Source organism: Macrobrachium nipponense, chromosome 14 (assembly GCF_015104395.2).
Source record: "Macrobrachium nipponense isolate FS-2020 chromosome 14, ASM1510439v2, whole genome shotgun sequence".
NCBI classification, from domain to species: Eukaryota; Metazoa; Arthropoda; class Malacostraca; order Decapoda; family Palaemonidae; genus Macrobrachium; species Macrobrachium nipponense.
In genome coordinates this window covers 61,636,884-61,658,039 of record NC_087207.1, presented here as the reverse complement: position 1 = coordinate 61,658,039, position 21,156 = coordinate 61,636,884, and the positions used below count along the sequence as shown (strand labels likewise).

Here is a 21,156-nt window from a genome sequence, read left to right as displayed (position 1 = left end):
GTATCGGCGGTAGAATAACGTAATGGTTCTACGTTTCATTCTGCCTCATAGTGATTTATTCCACACTTAGACAGACTTTGTATTTTATCGTTGATCGAAATTAATCAGTGCTTAAAAACATAATTTTATGCTAATAAACAGGCATATCTATCTGTCCCATATCCATATAATATATATATATATATATATATACATATATATATATATATATATATATATATATATATATATATAAATTTCTAACTCACAAAGAGATCGAACCACTATATAAATATATAAATATATATATATATATATATATATATATATATATATATGATATATATATATATATATATATATATATATATATATATATATATATATATACATATGTGTGTGTGTAATTGTAATAGTCACAGTGTCCTCATAACTTCTCGAATTCTTTGAGTTTCTCTGGATATGCATGTCACTACAAAGCCTAGGATCCAAGTGCAGGAAATATGAAGCAATTGCGATGTCAGGTAGTGGGAAACGAACCTGCATCCTATGATTGCAACGAGGTTACGTTAACAAACTTGACCACTCGGCTATGATGCTGAGGATGGGTTTATTTAAGCTATAATGAACATATCTGAATTCGACAGGTATATGTATGCACGGGCGGCAACAGACTTTTATCCTTCTCGTGGTCAGGTCGGCAACGTGACTGTGTTGTGATAATGAGATGCGGGTTCGTTCCCCGCTACTGGACATCACAATTGCTTCATATTTCTTGTACTTAGATCCAAGGTTTTGTAGTGACACTCGTATCCAAAAATTCGCAAAGAATTTGAGAAGTTAAGAGGTCATTGTGGCTATTACCAATAGTTTCTCTCTCTCTCTCTCTATGTATATATTTATATATAAATACACACACACACACAGTTAATATATATATATATATACATATATATTATATATAATATTATTCTATATATATAGAGAGAGAGAGAGAGAGAGAGAGAGAAGATATATATATATATATACATACATACATACATATATATATATATATATATATATATATATATATATATATCGAACAGCAAAGTTTTATGCACTTCCACGGAACAAAGGGTCTAACAAAACAAGAATGAGCGAAACTAAAGGGGAAGAGTATACAACAAAACAAGTATAGCGGCGGTTATTACACAACAAATACATGTATGCTTTTGCAAAACCACATTGATATTTCTGGAACCAAATGAAGTTTAGAAAACAAAAAAGGAAGAGGAAGCCATACGTCAGTCAAAATAAGTGATTATACAGCCAAGGACACCACGAACATTGACAGTTACATTATTCAGTCGTCACTGAAGTTGATTTCGCAGTTGGAAGGTTACACGATAACGTAGACAATTCCCTGAGTCCTACTCAAAGCTCAGAAACTCCAAGGACCTCTAGAGACAAAAGGGTCTCAAGCAGCAGACGATAATGGATGAACGGAAGCAGAGGAGTGTGCATTGATTTTCCTTTCAGTGAAAATGCCCTCATTGTGAAGTAGATGTGGAGAATGGATTTTCAGCACAAATAAAGCAAGCAGATAATGCAATAGCAACAGAACATGGAAATGAAGAAAATAAATACAACTCGGATTTATCGGAATACGAGAAGACAGCGAAGGAAAACGATGATGGTACGAACACGACGAAAACGAAGTGGGCCAAGTAGGAGACCGGCAAGATGTGACGGAAGGAAGTGCGAGGAGAAGCACAAAGGCGAAGGCGATGTCGTCACACTTCTTACAGCTGATGAAACTCGTGCAGGTAAGACATCTTTAAAGATTAAGGAGGAGGTTAATGAGATGTGAAGGCTCAAAAGAAGAAGAAGAAGAAGGAGAATATGCAAAGAAGCATCACTTGGACACTTTGATAAAAATGGACGAGTTAATGTTAGATTGTGCGGCGACGGAGAATTTTTATATGAATAATGAAAGGTACCTACATAAAAATGCTGTACCTGGAAAGATATTGAGACTGGTTGTTGGTTTAACGAGCTGGAATCGATTCTGTTAACGATGCAGACTGCAAATGTCATAGCTGATAGATAAATATACAGCTCTGAACAAAGAGTTAATGTCCATACACTTCATTGCATTAACTACATATGGACTAAATATACTGCACGTAAACATTATACCTGTTTCAACATAAAGCTCGACCAATTTGTCAAATTCACTTTCTTTCTTGCTTTTGCACATTCTGATGATAACTATCAAAATTAAGAAGAAGCACGAGAAGGCTAGGAGAACCGTATCAATCAATAATGAACCATACAACAGTTTATGAACTATTATTATCATTATTATTATTGTTATCAAAATAGTTTTACCAGACCGCTGAGCGAGATATTGCAGATGTGGGACAATGGTTGTTCTCTGTTAGCATGGGACGGTATATATAGCGCATTGTCTATTACCAGGACCGATGGCTCAGGAAGCGATGGTATAAGTAGCGATGTCAGCCATCGGAAGAACAATTGGCCATTCATCTCCCCATGGTAGTCGCCAAATTTAAAAATCATTCAATCAGGTTCCGTTGCATGCACGTTAAAAGGAACCCTTAAAGAGATTATCACTTAGTTTTTCCAGAGAAATTTTGAGCCTACTGGCCACCTTTTCCTCATTCTAAGCAGCGAACAACCGTGATGCAAATGCATTGCAGCATCCACGTTGACAAAACCGTAACAAGTTTGCCATAGCTGAGGCAGTTGGATGGACGTATATTCGCAGCTACGGCTGACTTCAGACGTTTGCGCATCTCGGATGACAAAATAAACTTACCTGAAAGCCAGTACACTACTGCCCTCTAATTTTCTGCCGGTCCACTCATCTGTATCTGTATACTGTAAATGAACTATGAGGTTATAAAAATCTCTCAAAATAATGTGGAAACTAATTTGGATATGTAAATCATAAGTTTGAGACAGAGAGAAACGAGTGGGCGGGGCTTCATTCATAACGCTTTAGCTGACCCAAGGACAGGTGTTCGGATATCTACAACGAATGTCAGAAAATTGATCAAGTTCAAGATTAAACTGTCTTAATCAATAAATTCGGGTACGTCATTATACTGCCCAAAATTACCGGAGAGTGTAAAACATGCTGTACTAAAATATCAAGACGATACAGCTGATGAATAAAAGGATATTCAAGAAAACCTTTGCGACAACGGCCGTAAAATGGTTAGGAGTGATTTGAAAACCATTCACTATGAGATTCACAGCCAGTATCCCGGTGTTTTTCCGGAATATAATTTTATCAACGTACCTGACAAAGATGACACTTTGTCACAGGGTATCTTACATACCTGCCAAATTTTTGACTGTATTCTGTATTACGAAAGTTGCATAATTCTGGTAATTATAAGAGTAACACTGACTTCTTGTGGACATCGCCAGCAAACTCAGAGGAATGTCTTTCGAAGATATAATGACGTAACTATGACGTCATTTACTTGCCTCCTTCTCTATGGATAATTGGCTATTCGTGAAAAAGTCTCAACCTCTGGCAACAATGAAATACAACCAATGCTCCTTGCTTACACTGTAGTAGTATTAGTAGTAGTAGTAGTAGTAGTAGTAGTAGTATATAGGATTTATGCCATGAGGTCGAGTGGTAGAATTCTTGAAGAAGAGGTTTTCCACAAGTAATCTGAGAAATTACTTTCTATCACTATTTCGCCATTGAAAAATTATATAATAAAAAATCAATTAAATAAGTGAAGAAATCTTTGGCATTCGTCATAACTCCTTTGATATTATTCCTAATATGACAGTGACGATCATTGTAGCAAATAGAGCATATATAATTATCTTTCTGTACCTTATGGAAGTCAACAAATGACGAAAACTTGGTAGCCTTAGATGTTCGGGTGTACTCCTTACCCAAAAAAGGGCCCTATTATTCATTTACCTGTTTTAAGCTTACGTATGGTTTGCCTCGGCCCTCCTCACTTCAAAAGAATTATGAGAAGTTGAATCACAAAAACTGTCCCGAAACCACGGGGACAATGACTTATCATAGCCGCCATTTTTGAAGCATTGACAAGGTACGAATATTCATTCAGATTTTCAGAGACAGCTGTTTGTCGTCATCACCTTGTGGGAGGAGTCGGGACGTCATATGTTTATGTCACGTATAACTTTGAACCCATACATTGGAGTGTTCCTCCACTGGCTTCGGCTGCCTTATTTCACCCTTGTAAATATATTTTTTTCTAATATAAGTAATAAAGAATGTTGCCGAGAATTAGGTAGGGATGTAAAGTATACTATGGCTAAGTGATATCTTTGTCAAATGCAAAGAAAAAAAGTTATTCCGGACTAAACACCAGGACAAAGGCTCTGAATCTCATAGTAGTTGCGAAAATCATCTAAATAAGGGTATGTTAATGAGAGTAAAAAAATTTGCTACACTCTTGTGGAACACAATGGAATCTATAAATCATTCGGGACAGACAACATATTAGAAAGTGGGAGTGAACTGGAATTGTGTAAACACGTATCCACATTGAAGCGACAAAGGCAGTTACTCATTTGGTAGTCATTCATTCTCCTTCTCAAAGAGCACAAAAAAGCATGAGCTACATTTTATCTTTGAGAATTATTGAAAGAGAACATTCAATTTCAAAGTTGTATCCGTAGAGTTCAGCCACTCGTTCCCAGAACTGCATCTCTTCTTTCCATGATTTCTATCCCCATTCCTTCCATACGTACCACTCTTGTATGAAAGCAACTGTTACACCAAACCGCTCACCTTGTTGCATATTCTCATAAAAGTTTATTTATATTCTGCACCAATATCCCCATTGCTTGTACATTGTCAGTCATGGCCGGCCTGTGCGCTCAGAGGGAGGAGTAGCTTTAAAACTATCAGCTCTGTGATATGATCGGAGGCCTTTCGACAATATCTATACTCTGTTTTTTTCATCTGTCCACCCGCCTCTGGTGTTTGCGTATGGTAATACTGCGTCCCGGGCTTTAGATAGTTACGCTATATGTAAGTTTTAGGTAAATACATAGATATCTGGGTGTACATTTGCAACTGAAAAGTGTTTTAATAATTTAATGTATGCGAATTACACCGTTAATATTCGAAATAGGATATTGTTATTGTTGAAAGCCGGGGACGCAGTGTTACCATACGAAAACACCACAGGCAGGTGGGCAGATGGAAAAAAACCGAGTATAGTAATTTGATATCATGAGATAGAACTTCAAGCGCTGTAAAAAGGCTATCCTTAGCGTAGAAAGTAACATCAATTCTAGGTAAACCATAAACACATTATGTAAAAGAGAACGACAGAATGGGAACAAGGTATATAATGAAAAATTAATGTGGTGCCAATATTTTTCTACCAACCAGTAGATATAATAATAAAGTAAATAATAAAGGGTCCTGAGACATGCTTCGAGGTAACGACTTGATGCCAGCCTTAATCCCATCCCTAAACAAAGAAAAAATTGTCGGTTTTAGTGAACCGTCCCAAGCTAATAGCACAGCGAACCCAATAATATTCCGTTCACCAAGAGTATTAAATTGATACGCAATAATGACACTGATATGTATGGACCTACTTCAAAATGCCCTAACTTTCCGGCAGAGTGCATCAACACACAACGGGTGGTTTGGAATTATGCGTTCGCTGTGATAATCTTGTCTAAGAATAAGTCATTGAAGTTTTATCTTAAAAATGGCCAACTTCCTGTTCATCTCCCTTTCATCGTCTTTTGTTAAATCCTCCTCAAATGTCTTGTGACAGCGATGGCATACATGTTACAATACTGAACCCAACCGGCTCTGTATATTCAATTACAGGATTGTATATGGATTCCAAAGACGAGAGAGGACGTGATGAAATGGCTTGACAGAATATAGATGACACCGTGTTAGGCAAATTAATACCCTGCCATCACTCACAAACAGAATATCACACAGCGGTGATAAGATGTGTGTTTTTTTTTTATCATATTTGTTGTTTACTTCAAATTTTTCTTACTGATGCCACACTTGCCACCATTATTATTTTTCATCATTATTATTATCATTATTAACATTGCCCCTCCTAAACCATGCATTTATTTGCTGCGTTTGTAACGTCTATCCTCGAAGCTTGAACTACGCTAAAGCCTTTCCTTTTCGGGCTTTCCAAGTCCTGAGCTCGAGGTCCTGAGCTTCAGGATACTTTTGGACACATTCCTTTCTTGGCTTAAGAACTTTTTTTTCTTTCTTTTCGACACTGACATATTTCTTTATTTCCAGATTGTTATTTATTGAAATTATAAGCATTGAGTTTTACTCTTTTATTTTTTTTATTTTTTATTGTTTTATTAATTTTCACATACAGGGGTTCAGTTCAGTAGAATTTTGGTAGTGAAGTTCATGTTATTCAAGGTCGCTTCATAATAACTTATGCGCCACCTGAAAAATGAAGATAACACATGTAACAAATGAGCATAAGCACTAGATCCATCTAAACCTAATTGTTTCTTGTATTTTAAGCAGGTTCTTCATTAAAAGAATATATCTCCAGTCTCCTAAAGCAGGTTGAAGAGTTTGCATTCTAGCTGTGGAAAACATGAAGGACAGAATAAACCACTCGACTCTCCTCATGCTCACGGCTCTAACGTGGTGGGCTCTCCTTATCCAACGTGGGTTCACATTCCACCAAGGAAGGAGACTTTCTCAGCAATCCTTAATGCATTTTCTCGAGATTTTAAGTTTTATTTTTTTTTTTTATTCCGGAAGTATATTCAAAATGATTAGGAATGAGAGCAGTAAAGATTTCTTTGCTACCAATTGTAATGATTAAGGTATTATACGATTTTGGTTCGTAGAGACGTTCTGGAGATCAATATCGAACATAGAATATCGTTAGAGAAGCACAGAACGAAAGACGTTGTAATGGAACAGAGCTGAATTCATATTTGAATAAAAAAAACTGTGGCAGGATTATGGGATAGAGACTTTCATACCACTTTATCAAGATGAATAATGTGTGGTTATTGTTCATTCGAATTGTGTGCCCGTTAGAAGGATTAGTAGTAAATGGATTTTCGATGAAGGCAGTTTCTCCGTTAGCTAGATTACGAGGAAAGTAGCGATGGAATCTTAATGAAACGATGGCAACAGTCATTGGTGATCCCCCGATTGATCAACCTCTTGTGGGTGTGATGGAAATCCGACGACCATTCACCACTGAAACGACGCCAGGGTTGTTCCTGACCGTCTGTTTAAACTCATAAATCGGCTATCGTGAATCATGGTGACTCATGAATCATGGTGACAATATTCGTTGGTGGTCTTTTCCGGATGAATGACAATTATTGGGTGTCGAAGAAGTCAAAATATGAGAAAAGAATGATGAAAGAATAAATCATGGATGACTGAACGAATGGCTAACGATCAATAAGACAAGATGAAAACCGAGAAATGGACAGGCAGACATGATAAGGAAATGTGATTTATGCACGTATTGGGAAACGACGCCGCAACTTTATAACTTTATACTGACTCTTCGGTATCATGTTTGACCTCGTTGTGCGTAGGAAGAGAAAATGACAGGAAAGAGGGAAGGCATAGCAATATATTCATCAATATACAAATGAACGATATTAAAATATGATCTAGCGAACGTTCTGTTACATTCAAGCAATGCATCCAATGACTCCTCGTTTTCGGTGATGTTATTTCCATTGGAGGTAATAAATGCTTCGTTGCTAAGTGCACAGGCTTTTGAGTAACTCTGATGAATGTGATGATTAAATAAAATATTTAACGGTACTGAAAGCAGGCAATAAATGCTCTTATCCTTGAGTAGAGTTACTTATATTAAAAGTATCTAAAATACCAGTAATAATTACTCACTGGTGAATCAGTTGGTTTTAAATCACATTTCACTCTCGATGAACAAAGGTTAATCTAATCTTTACACACACACACACACACACACACACGCACAAATATATATAAATATATATATATATATATATATATATATATATATATATATATATATATATACGTATATAATATATATATATATATATATATATATATATATATATATATATATAAAGTAGATGTGTATGTATACGTATGTATGTCACTCTTCCTATCTACCTGCATGCCTCATCTTTTTCTTCCACCAATACCATCCACCAAAGTTCATATATTAACTGAGCCCAAACTTCGCCCCCAAACAAGTTGCTTCGACAGAGTTTACCAGATACAAGGTATATTAACTTCACACGAAATGTGTCCGATATTAAACTTCGATATTTGATGAACGGCGTCTTCGGTGCCGGAGACTTTTCTGCTGCACACTCGGGAAATGTTTGTTCCTCATCCTAGCACTCAATTAGAGTATGGACTTTTTTTTTTTTTTTACGTGAACAGCGAAGTTGATTCATTGCACATCACGTAACCAGGACCATCAATACAGATGAAAGAGACTGAAAGTTACCAAAGAGCAAAATGAGAACTCCCTCGTAATAAAGTTGCCGCTACCTCGAGGCCAGTTCGTTCGACTAAATACGAAGGACCCGATCGTTTGGAAACTCCTCCTTACTTCGACATCCGCCATCCACGAAGTTTCTCCCTTTCATTCATTTTCTACTCTTTAACGAGTGAAAAATGTGCCGAGTTTTCTTTGGCACAATTGAGTTTTCTGTACAGAGTATAATGCTGTACAAAACTCTCAGCCACGGCCCATGAAACTCCAGCGGTGGCCCATGAAACTTTCAGCCACGGCTACTAAGGCGGCTAGGTGGCTGCAATTTGGTATGCTTCATGATTGGAGGGTGGATGGTCAACATACACATTTCCATCCCTGTAACCTCGTTAGTTTTTAAGATCTGAGGGCGGACGGACAGACAACAAGCCATCTCTATATTTTTCCTTTTACAGAAACTCAAATGAGGTTATGAACGACGTCACCATCCCCCTTGAATGAAACGAGACCTTCACTCGCAGTTTACTAATATACAGACAGATAAATAGATATAGATTTTTATACATAGATAGATAGACAGATATACTACTGTTATACAAAAGCTAAAATTTCTTTTCGTTAAAAACCTTCTCAACAAATTTAATGAAAACCACCTTTAGTGTGCGAGCGACGGAGTGAGCGGAAGAGCTGGCGATCAACTCTGTCCTATTTCTTTTCATGACGAAATAACCACTGACGGGTCCATGTTTTCCCTGTCCTTTTTGCCTCATCCTCACCGAACATTTCCACGTCTTTTCCACACTGTTATGTCTCTCTCCTCACTTTTACCCTCCGCCAACATTCACACATCAACGCCATAGAGGAGAGTTGTTTGAATCCCCAAATTAACTCTCTATTGCCTTAGTTCTAAAGTGAATCCAGATTTTGACATGATAGCCGCATTGTAAACCCAAGAACGATGACATTTTATTTATTTATTTTTTTTATATACGAAAGTAGATATCGGTGCCGAGTCCACTATAAAAAAAAAAACAAAAAATGCCACACGCTAAGTTGGCGGTGATGCCCCGCCCCTTGCTAAGCGAAGGTGGTAATTGGATTACAGCAACTATTCGTGTGGCTATTCATTTGAGTGTGTTGAAGGCGCTTGCAATTACTAATTCAGGTTGTTTTTATTGTAGAAGTTAATTATACTCCTTAAAGAAAATGAAAATGTATGGTAAATGATGAAAACGTTTGAGAACTTTGAGAAAACTATCACTAAAGTATAACTCAAATAGTCAAAGTCAAGGATTTTACACGATTTCGAATGCACTCTGATTCATTTATCTTCAATATCCCGTAAATATATAAGAAATTGGTCATAATCATGTATATTGTAAAGGTCATTTAAATACGGAGATGCTATATAGTATGAATATAGTAGTCCACGTGTCCAAATAACATACTTAATGGTTAGAAAACATGCGCCTTATCTAGGGAGGCAGAATGATCACTAAAATAGCCAGTTACTGTAATTGGCGGGAATTTCAAACGCAGTTGTTAACCGAGCTAACAATGAAAAAAAGAGAAACAGCTCTCAGCTCAGTAACCATTCAGCGATATACTATACATACACTGAAGTATAAATGAGTAACTATAATAATGGAGGATTGCTTAAAAAACACAAAACGTATGGGACGGAAAAGAGCCAGACAAGAATCGTCGTGATTAAGGTCTGCAATTATCTTCGTGAGCAATATGATAAGGAAGGCGAAGATGATATCGTAAAGAGGACTGCTGCTGCAACAGGAATATCTCTTCGTTCCATTTAGCGGATAAAGCAGCAACACAAGCGTGGGGAGATGCACTCTCCACCTCTAGGTCAAGAAAGTCACCAGTAATGGGAGCCTTAGATGATTTTGATAAGGACTGTGTACGTCGGGAGATAATGGCTTTCTATGGAAGAGGTGAAATTCCAACAATAGAAAAACTGCTGGATAAGGTGAAGAAGCCACCTCTGAATTTCCCTGGTGTTTATATGTCCCTTCTCAAACTTGTTAAGGAACTCGGCTTTCGTTATAAGAAAGTTGAAAGCGGTAGGGAGGTCTTGATGGAAAGGAACGATATTGTTCTTGGCAGAAATAAATATCTAAGGCATATTGATGAAAACCGAAAATCCGATTCTCCAAGACCGGAAATATATCTGGATGAGACATGGGTAAATCAAAATGAGTGTGTGGACAAATGGTGGACTCTACCCGATGGAATTGTTGGTCCACGAGTGAAAACGGGTAAAGGAGCTATATTTATCATAGTGCATGCTGGTGGAGAATATGGATTCGTACCAGGAGGATTGCTATTTTTCCGATCGAAAAATAGTAATAAGGGTGATTACCATGATAGTATGAATCATACATGCTTCCTATCATGGTTTCAAACACAGCTACTGGTAACCATTCCCGCTAGGTCGCTCATTGTCTTAGATAATGCTTCATATCATTCAAAAATATTGAACAAAGCACCTGTCAGCAGTTCAAGGAAATCGGATATTGTCTCCTGGTTAACTAACCACAATATAGCTCATGACCCTTCCTATACCAAAACCGAACTTCTAGATGTGGTAAAGCAGCGCAAGTACCTCCAGGAGTATGAAATTGACAAAATCTCTAGAGATGCTGGACATGAGGTACTCAGACTTCCTCCTTATCACTGCGAGTTCAACCCGATATAATTGATTTGGGCACAAGTAAAAAATGAGGTTAAGAAATGCAATTCAAATCCCAATCAGACTTTGACAAATGTTGAACGTATAACTAAACGTGCAATAGACAGAGTAACAGCAGAGGACTGGAAGTCATGTACGATATTTATAGGAAAAGGGATATAGCACGTGACCATCTAACTGAGAAATTGATTATAAACATCACCAATGACAGTGAGGAGTCGGAAAGCGATGATGAATGATTTTGTTATTTCAAGTTATTGTTTGATGTAGCCTATCCAATGATTGATTAATGTATTTTCTTTTGTTGAATCAATTAAATGTTTAATGTATCAAGACGTATGTTTATTCTACCTAAGCATGTTTACATATATTTGAAGCAAATTTCCATTCTTAAAAGTTTGTTAGTCCAGGTTATAACGCAGTGAAACTTCAAGGTATCAGTAGCAAAATATAATGGGTGGGGGATGAGGGTCAAGCTCTCTCTCTCTCTCTCTCTCTCTCTCTCTCTCTCTCTCTCTCTCTCTCTCTCTCAATTTCTACGAGTTTCTGTAGAAATAGCAAATTATTCCGGCGCTCGAAATTTGCCGTAGATTTCATAAATTAATTATCAGAAGTAGCAAATTATAGAAATGGCAACGCTGACTTAATCAGTCGAGTTGTCTACGGTGAGCAAGCTGTCAAAATCAGGTGATCGCTGAGCGGCTGTTTCTCTCAATACACCTCCTCCCTACTTCCAACAGGCATATTTCGTGGTGTTTTATGTTTCATATAATTATACGGCATATTCAAAGGTATGCAATCGACAGCATATAAGTTATCATGAAACTTGGATTGTATTGTTTGATTTATTAAATCCATATATAACATAATGCTCCGAAATAAAGCATTGCTTACATTCGACAAAAGTTTTTATCTTTGGCTTCGATTTCCTGTAATTTATAAAACTTCTGGTTTCCCTACTCCGAATAGCATGTTAATGATATGAAAATATTTCTAACTCTAGTTCTTCAATGATTAACACTTAATAAGGTAATAGAAAGAGGATTCTATCATATCATACTATTTTCTGTGAATATACAAGAAAGGACTCGAATTAACGAAGTGGGCGGACCATCACCGCCAACTTAGCGTGTGGCAGGTATAGTAATAATAACCCGTGTGTAGAAAACGGAATCATTTCTCCGAGGGGCTAACTAAACTCCACAAAGTCCCTGTGGCGAAAGGTCAAAGCTCTCACAATCGGTAGGAGAGCAGCAGATTGAGGAAAGCCTCTTGGCAGATATCTATTCTGAGCCGGAAACACTGAATAATCATTACGAAAATACTACAGTACTAACAGAGCTTTCTTAGTTAAAAACGATTTCCTGTACAACAACAATCCAATATATATATATCATATATATATTATTTAGATAATATAATATATATATATATACTATATATAATATATATATATTACCTAAATAATGAAATATATCATTATCACAATAGTAATAGTAATGACATAAAATATTCAGATAATATTAGAGACCAATAACATTCGTCTCAAGCATTTTGAGGGAAATGAAAAGTAAGCACATGTACACATTTATTGAAATTTGACAAGTAAGAATAATGATATGTACAATTGATGATGGCGGTTGAACATGAGTGCCCAAATTATTAGTAGTCTTGGCCAAGACTGTCTAATTGCCAATGTGGATGCAGTTTTACATAGAAAGATAAGGGCTGATCAGTATTCCAAACACATACATACAATTTATATATATATATATATATATATATGTGTGTGTGTGGTGTGTGTGTGTGTGTGTGTGTGTGTATGTATGTATTTTATATATATGTGCATTCACGCACACACACACACACACACATATATATATATATTATAAATATATATATATTATATATTAAATATAATATATACATATATATATATAAATATATATATATATATATATATATATATATATATATATATATAATATATATATATATATATAGTATACTGTGCGTGTAAGGGTGAGTGTGTGGGTATATCTGAAAGTGGGAATTTATACATGTACATTATACTTGTACGTATAAAAAAGATATAATGGCAAACTTCACATGATGTGAAGAAGCACATGTAACTGCTTACTGCTTCATTACACTTCTTGTCTAAATAATGTTTGCTATTTCGGTGGTAAGGATGTGTTATCAAGCCCTTAGTACCGGGGGCCTAATTGACCCCTTCGTTACTTCTTGACAAAATGACCAGTAAAAGAAAGTCACACAGTTGTTTGTAAAAGTAAACTGAAATTTGTATGAGAAAATTCTCGCTGTCGCTTGGTAATTAAGATGAATGTCTACTGGATATACGAAAGACATCTTACACCTAGCAAAGAGGAATGGTTTTTCTTTATTATTTAATAATAATGCCTTCGTTTTAAATGGCGTCGAGCAGGAGTTTTCAAAGACTATCATTCTGAGAACTTCATCATGATGATTTTTTATTTTATTTTGGAACTTAATTTGACGAAGTATGAACCTTTTCTGCCGCTTCCCAAAGTTATCGTTTTAGCTTTCGTTGGAATTAGTATTAGATTGTTTTCATATATCTCCTTCCACTCTCGTCTATCTGTCTGCAATCAAATATTATCCGGAGTCTTGAGACTTATGATTCCTACAATAGGTTTCTCTGTGTGTGTGTTTTTTGATAAAGCATTTTCATGGCTTCTTCCACACTGAAGGAAATATATGAAGGCAACTCTTAATCCGAACATCAAGTTTTGATGTCACATTGACGAAAATCGAATTCCAACAAAGGACCCTTCAGCCACTGACATCGTTAAAAGTTAAAGGATATCTGATTATGTCTCCGATGTCAATTCAAACATAAATTTGAAGATATCTGTTTTTGTGAATTAAACCTAACTTTAAAATCTTCGATTGTGTGAACAATCTGTACAGGATACCCATTTTGTTTGATTATATTAGTAAATATTTGATCAAATTTATGATTAATCGTTTGATGAGACTTAGATTCATGAGTAATTTCCTATCAGTTCATTTTGTTTTTCACATTTCATCAATACTAAAATCTGACAATTTTTCCACCGTTTAATAATCCCAGTATATGTGCTGTATACATACATGAATGTGTGACTCACTAAAAGTCAAAATTCTAGTCTTTCGAAAACTGCCATTTGAGAGCTATTTTTTCTGTCTTTCCTCACGCAAAAATTTAAACGTCTTCAAAGCCTCCTTGCCACTCAAATGTCGTGGGGTCGCGTCTCTCCAGGGCGGTGGAAAATCACTGGCTTTATATCAGGATCAGTTACTGCTGCAGTGTGGGGTCTGCGGTGGGAGGTTGAAACCAACCGTCTTTGGATGCTTGAATTTAAAGTCAATGGTCCCTATGTGCTTGTTCATTGTGAATAAGTTTCATCTACCGAAATAATAATAATAATAATAATAATAATAATAATAATAATAATAATAATAATAATAATAATAATAATAATAATAATAATAATCTTCACGTCTTCTTACAACTTTCGATACACGTACGGATAAATGAAAATAAAAATGATTTCCGTTAGAAATTATGTGTAATGGAGGTGGGGTTAAGGGGTAGGTTTGCTTTCACACAAATTTCATTATCATTCAATTATGAAGAAAGGCTCGTTAGAATGCTTATACAGAAGTCATTATGAATGGATCCTCCGCAGACCATCTCAGACTCTCTATCCTTTCTCGAACGCTTCTGCTGAAAGTCAGCCGCCGGTTCTTCATAGCAGAAGGTGTAATGTATACTCATGCAATTGTATACTCTAATGTCTTCGTTACTTTTGCAGTTTTCATAATTAAATGGTTTCTCTTTGCAAAAGATTTCTAGTGAGCACGGACCAGTTGCAAATGACCCCAATCCCTAGCCTGGCTACGCTTACGTGAAACCCATCTGATTAGCTTTTCTCTCCTCAAACACGGGGCCCCTCAAAAAAGAAAAGTTATGAATCCTCAGGAATATCTTTTGGATTTGAAAACTCATGACGATTGTTATCAGAATCAAAGCAAAGCCTGGGAGGCAGTGGCGCAAGCAACAGTGCGAGTACGAAAAAAGTAAATGATATAAAATTCACAAAAGTGTCAGATTTTGAGTTGCACGGTATTCCAGTTTGGCTTTACTCTGGGGCTCTTGGGAAACTCACCAAGAGAAAATGTATTTTCTCGTTATACGAAACTGCCGTTCATCTTCAACAATATAAACTCGACATCGATGTCTTCGATATCTGCATTTTGTGTTCCCCAGACGCTAAGACTGATTTCTGTTTGAGAATGGCGGTGCACCGATTTCATCCTCAGAGGCTAAAGTTACAAAATCTGAGAAAGAAGACGCTTCGCTTCAGTGACAACGTGACTGACCACATCTAGAAGACACAACTTCTCCTCGAGAGAACTGGGACAACAGTGACACGAAATACAGATGAGAACTCCCCTCTGTTCAAGAATGAGTCTCAAACAGCACTATCTTTTTTACGTATATTCTTTCTAAGGCTGACGAGAAGCTGAGCATCGTCTACTCACCGTCACGCAGTGGGGAAGAGAGTGTCTAACAAAGGGAAAACTCGATGGCTGGTTAGACACGAGAAGAATAATCTGCACAGTGAGAATTCCGGTGCTGAATGATCCTTGATTTGATCAAAATTCTACTGAAGTTTCGACGGCATCGAAATATTCTCACTCGAGGACGTACACGATTTGACAGGGTGAGTTTTGATGGTGGAACCAAGCTATGGTGAAGATGGATCTAATGGTCATGAATAAAGAGATGGGAATCGGACACCTTTGGGCATCATGGCCAACCGGTTCAGTCATTCGGAATGGACACTGGTACCGTTCGCGTCGCCAAAAACGGCAGAGAAGTGACGTCATGGTCCGTGAGGCGACGAAAAAAGGATTGTTGTGGTCGCTATTGTCGTCGAGAGCAAGAAGCAGCCCAACAGGAACCTGTCGCACACCAACGCCACCTGTCGGTAAGAAGAAACGACAGTCAAGTTCTTATGATTCTTCATGACTGCGGATGAATGATCACAATTCCTTGACAGGAAACATCATTGTAATATACCTACGGATATGAAGTATAAGGGAGGGAAAGTGATGGAAAATATCAAACATATCATTGGTAATATTATTAGGAAGAGAAGCAAAATACATAACGATTAGGGTCTCCGTAGGCTGTTGCGTTCCATGCACCCATGGGTTATTGAAGAAAATAGCAGCCCCATGCTAAGTTAAGAACAACAAACAAGAGAGGTAACATCTGAGCCCGCCTCTTTTGTAGTCAGAGGGGTTTACAGGAGGAAAGTAAATACTACTATTTAGCAGGAACCAGGAACAGCTGAAAAGGTTTTGCGACTAATACCCCAATGATCACGTTCCACATCCCTGACAGATAAGACTTTACCTGTTGCCATTCAACGCGAGTCGCCTCCTTCCTGTCGTGTTCTCCCAGCCGCATCTCGTTCTTCTCTATCGTCTGGTACACTTTGTTCAGGACCCTCAGGAACTGGTACTCGAAGTCTGCCAACACAGAACAAGAGGCTCGTCTGTTTACAAGTTCAGCATGATTAGTGTCTTGACTGGAAAAACAGGGTTATAGATGTGACATTAATATTCGATGTTTTCAATGATATAAGCCCATAACCAGAATTACCTTAAGGTTTACATACACACACACATATGTATATGTATATTATATATACATACATACTAGCTGACCAGCCCGGTGCTGCCCGGGATAACTCAGAATGACAACAGGTAAACTCTCTCTCTCTCTCTCTCTCTCTCTCTCTCTCCCTTTCCTGTTAAGATAGCTGCTTCAGTTGCATTGCCTGGCGTTTTTGAAATTTTTTATTTCACCACTTCTCATCCGTATTTCTATTAGGGCTGAACTTGGACTTGAAGGGCACCAGGAGTGTCTTTGTTCATTCCAGCAATCTCAAAAACTGGGTCAGATACTAATATACATAATTTTTGACATTTTATTTTTTAACCGTTCTCAGGCCCCCTTCCTATCAGGGCTGAACTTGGACTTGAATGGCATGGGAAGTGTCACTATTCATCTCAGCGACCCCAAAAGCTATGGATTAGACACTAATATATGTAGTGTTTGGGTATTTTTACATGTCATCACCTTCCCAACCCCTTCTCAACCCCCTTTTCTATCAGGGCTAAATTTGGACTTAAAAGATGTCACTGTTCATCTCAGTGACCTTGAGAACTAAGGCTTAGACACTAATATCTGTTGTTTTCGGTTACTTTTACATGTCAGCTCTTCCCACCCCTTTTCACCCCCCTTCCCTATTAGGGCTGAACCTGCACTTGAAGGGCCTCAGGAGTGTCACTATTCATCTCAGCAACCTCAAAATCAATGGATTAGACAGTTATATCTGCCGTTTTCAGTTACCCACCCCCCACAACACCCCCTTTGGTGCCAGTGATGTCTCACCTGCACAGTATTCTTTCCCGGATGCTAAGTTATATATGTATACCAAGTTTGGTTAAAATTGCTCAATGCATTTAAAAGTGCATGTGGCACAAACACACTCATACATGCATCCAATTATATATATATATATATATATATATATATATATATATATATATATATATTTGGGAAGACAGAAAGACAGAGAATGCATAAGCTTTGAAGCAATTTCCAGTCTTGGGATCTAATTTCTACAACTCTGCAGTTATGTAGTTTGCTTGAGAAGATGTAAATGAATAATCGGCTGATTACATCAGTTAGTCCGAATAGTTTTATTTGTTGTAAAAAATAATGCAGTAAAAATGAATACCAATTACCAAATATGTGGAACATGATAGTTATGTATCTTTCATAACATTTGGTCTTTTGTTCCTAACTTATCCATCATTGTTAAAATGTACATTTAGGTCAATATATTTATTGCATTTGAGCAAAATTTAAACCAAAACTTTCTATACAGCACACACACACACACACACACACACACACACACACACACACACACATATATATATATATATTATATATATATATATATAATATACCTTTATGCTAGATAGTTTGCTATAAACACACACATATATATGCATACATACATACTTACACACACACACACATATATATATGTGTATATATATATATATATATATATATATATATATATATATATATATATATAAATATTATATACACACACACACACACACACACACACACACACACATATATATATATATATATATATATATATATATATATATATATATATATATATATCCAGAAACATCTCCCACTAAAACAAACACTGATCATTTTCCCCGATAATTAGGTTATTCATTTTGGCAAATTGTGTTTATTTGTTCGTCTGGTTCTTAGTAGGATTACGCAAAACGTCATGCAATAATGATTTAGGTAGATATATGACCAAAGGTTGGTTTCATGAATAGCAACAGATGATTTGGATTCTGGAGACATAAATATGAACGAGGATGGGTAGTTCAAAGTTGTGGGACATTTGGGATTTCCAAAATACGCTCGCTTGTTTTGGGAAAAGTCTACCTTCGGTGATACAGGTCTGTTCAGTTTAAGTTCTGAAAATGATTGAAATTTTAACAATTTGATTCTGGAGACCACTGAGCTCTAAAAGTATTGGTTTTGTAAACCCCAATTCCTTAAAAAAATTAGGTTTCAATAACAATGCTCTACAATATACATAACATATACACAGGTATGAATATAATATAATATAATATAATATAACATAATATAACATAATATGTGTGTGGTTAAATATATGTATGGACAAGTCTAAGAGCGAAAACACTGAACTGCAGCGAACCGTTAACGGCCATATTATACATTTCTGTTCTTATACAATGAGCTATCTTATTTGTTTGATTAAAATTAAAACCTTCCTGAATATTGGACAATTATTCCATGACTTTCCCAGTACAGAGTTAGGTTTATTAGAAAATAGAATTTTTTTAAATTCCACTGAGGCAGCTATAACTAATTATTCATGGAATATCTTTCAAAAAACTTTGTGCTTTCACATATGATTTCTGAGTATCCAGAAGATTACAGACTAAATCGCTCTGTCTCTCTGTCTCTCTCTCTCCTCTATGTCTCGGCTCTCTCGTCTGTCTCTCTCTCGTCTCTCTCTCTCTGTCTCTCTCTCTCTCTCTCCCTCCCTCTCTCTCTCTCTCTCTCTCTCTCTCTCTCTCTCTCTCTCTGCTCATAAATATGAGAGCGAATGTCCTCAGGGCGAGTAACTGGCTGTGAACCCTCGTTCGTAAAATATAGGAGTCCCATATTGAATGCTGCTGTTTGATACAAAACATGGCAGCATTCATATCCATAAATAAAAACTTTTTCCTGTTCCTCAAATATTATGGTTCGTCCGTTATCCGAAGGGAGGCTTTTTCTCTTTCAGAAATGATTTTTCCTTTAATTACTGTATTTACTGCTATCGAGTTTGTACATTTTCTTTATTTGTAGCATAAGTAATCCTGGGTAAATGATATTCCCACTCCAATGTACAGTAATGTGTTCAGAAAAATTGTCATTTTAGTATTTTTGAATTGCAAGTTATGTATACACACACACACTCACACACACATATATATATATATATACCTACATACATATATATATATATATATATATATATATATATATATATATACACATATATATATACACATATATATACGTATATATATAAATATATATATATATATATATATATATATATATATATATATATATATATATATATTCTTTGCTTGATCAACACGTCCTTGACAGGAGATTAATGACGAATTGAGTTTCGTTTGATTAATACTGTTTCAGCTGTTTTCACTGTTTTCCGAGAAAAGGAAATTTCGTATAAAATAAACTCCACAGAGCAATAAGGCACATTCCCAGGAAGCAAGTTGCGCCAGGAAGTCACAGTGAGACAAAGGCAGTCTATACATTACCGATGAGGCCGACAGCAAGTTTTCATTCGGCCTCCTAAATGAAGAGGCAGCGATCTCTAATGAAGACCGGGACGCGGATATCGCTTTCCCGCTTAATTCTGTATTCACAGTAGGTACGTGCCTCGCCAGTTTCAATGCAACCGAGGAAAGCGGACGAGACAGAAGCGTCGAAAATGAGATTCTGGGAGACCTGACAAACATCGGAGTTATCTCTGTGGTACCGAGTTCAAGTCATTTGCGGATCTGAGTTCCACACGGAGATATATATATACACGGAGACGAGGCAAGGCAGGAATTTCGGAAATAATACAGTCCTGTACCGAGGGGGTTGTCGGGTCGGGGTTGAATGAGCACCCCACCCCCTCCCCCGCCCGAGAAAAAATAAACAAATTCTGGAATTCCATATTTTCTGCAACTATCCTTTTCATTGAACTGTACTTACAAAGTAATAAATAATTATTGTTTTTAGTGAAGTCAAAGTATATAACATAACAACAAATAAAGTAATATGCATGTTATTGTTAACGTAATAAATGAAACAATCAATAACACTGAAGAAATATTTTTGAATTCCAGTGCAAACTTTCAACATTATAAGTAAATTTCTTTTAACCAAGGTCAGTACTTTGAACATCTAATCGCATAGACCACATACCCAATTTTTCTTCTTAATATAGCTAGAATAACATTTCAAGTACTTCATCTCGTATATACTTATGTATGCAATGATATTTATATAAGAAAAGTTTAAGTTTTTTGAAAAACGACCCCCCCATAAAAAAAAACTCTGGGTACGGACCTGCAATAGCATGGTCTCCCCTATGGTACTCGGCTTGAATCAGCAATCCGTATTTTAGCTGCCCTTTAATCACATTGTTCACTGAACTGTAATCACTTTCAGGTGCGTTACTATAAGGATTCTAGGTATATGAAATGATGGAAACGGAAATGAGAATTTTAGGG

The 21,156-nt window shown here is 36.5% G+C and overlaps 2 protein-coding genes across 3 annotated transcripts in view; one reads left to right on the top strand and one right to left on the bottom strand.

The window, feature by feature from the left end:
* The first annotated feature begins 1,654 nt into the window (after nt 1-1,654).
* On the top strand, nt 1,655-11,187 carry LOC135226249 (uncharacterized). The gene is made up of 2 exons (XM_064265689.1): nt 1,655-1,787; nt 10,289-11,187. Exons 1-2 carry the CDS (start codon nt 1,655-1,657, stop codon nt 11,185-11,187), a joined length of 1,032 nt encoding a protein of 343 aa, XP_064121759.1.
* Nucleotides 11,188-13,190: 2,003 nt separating this feature from the next.
* LOC135226548 (neuronal acetylcholine receptor subunit alpha-10-like) overlaps nt 13,191-21,156 on the bottom strand; it is a 57,669-nt gene continuing 49,703 nt past the window's right edge. For both annotated transcript variants that reach the window (XM_064266204.1, XM_064266206.1), the window contains exons 9-10: nt 16,631-16,746; nt 13,191-16,193 (exon numbers count right to left, since the gene is read on the bottom strand). In XM_064266204.1, coding sequence (XP_064122274.1) covers nt 16,095-16,193; nt 16,631-16,746 — 215 coding nt within the window. In that variant the 3' untranslated portion in view covers nt 13,191-16,094. The remainder of the gene's footprint in view (nt 16,194-16,630; nt 16,747-21,156) is intronic.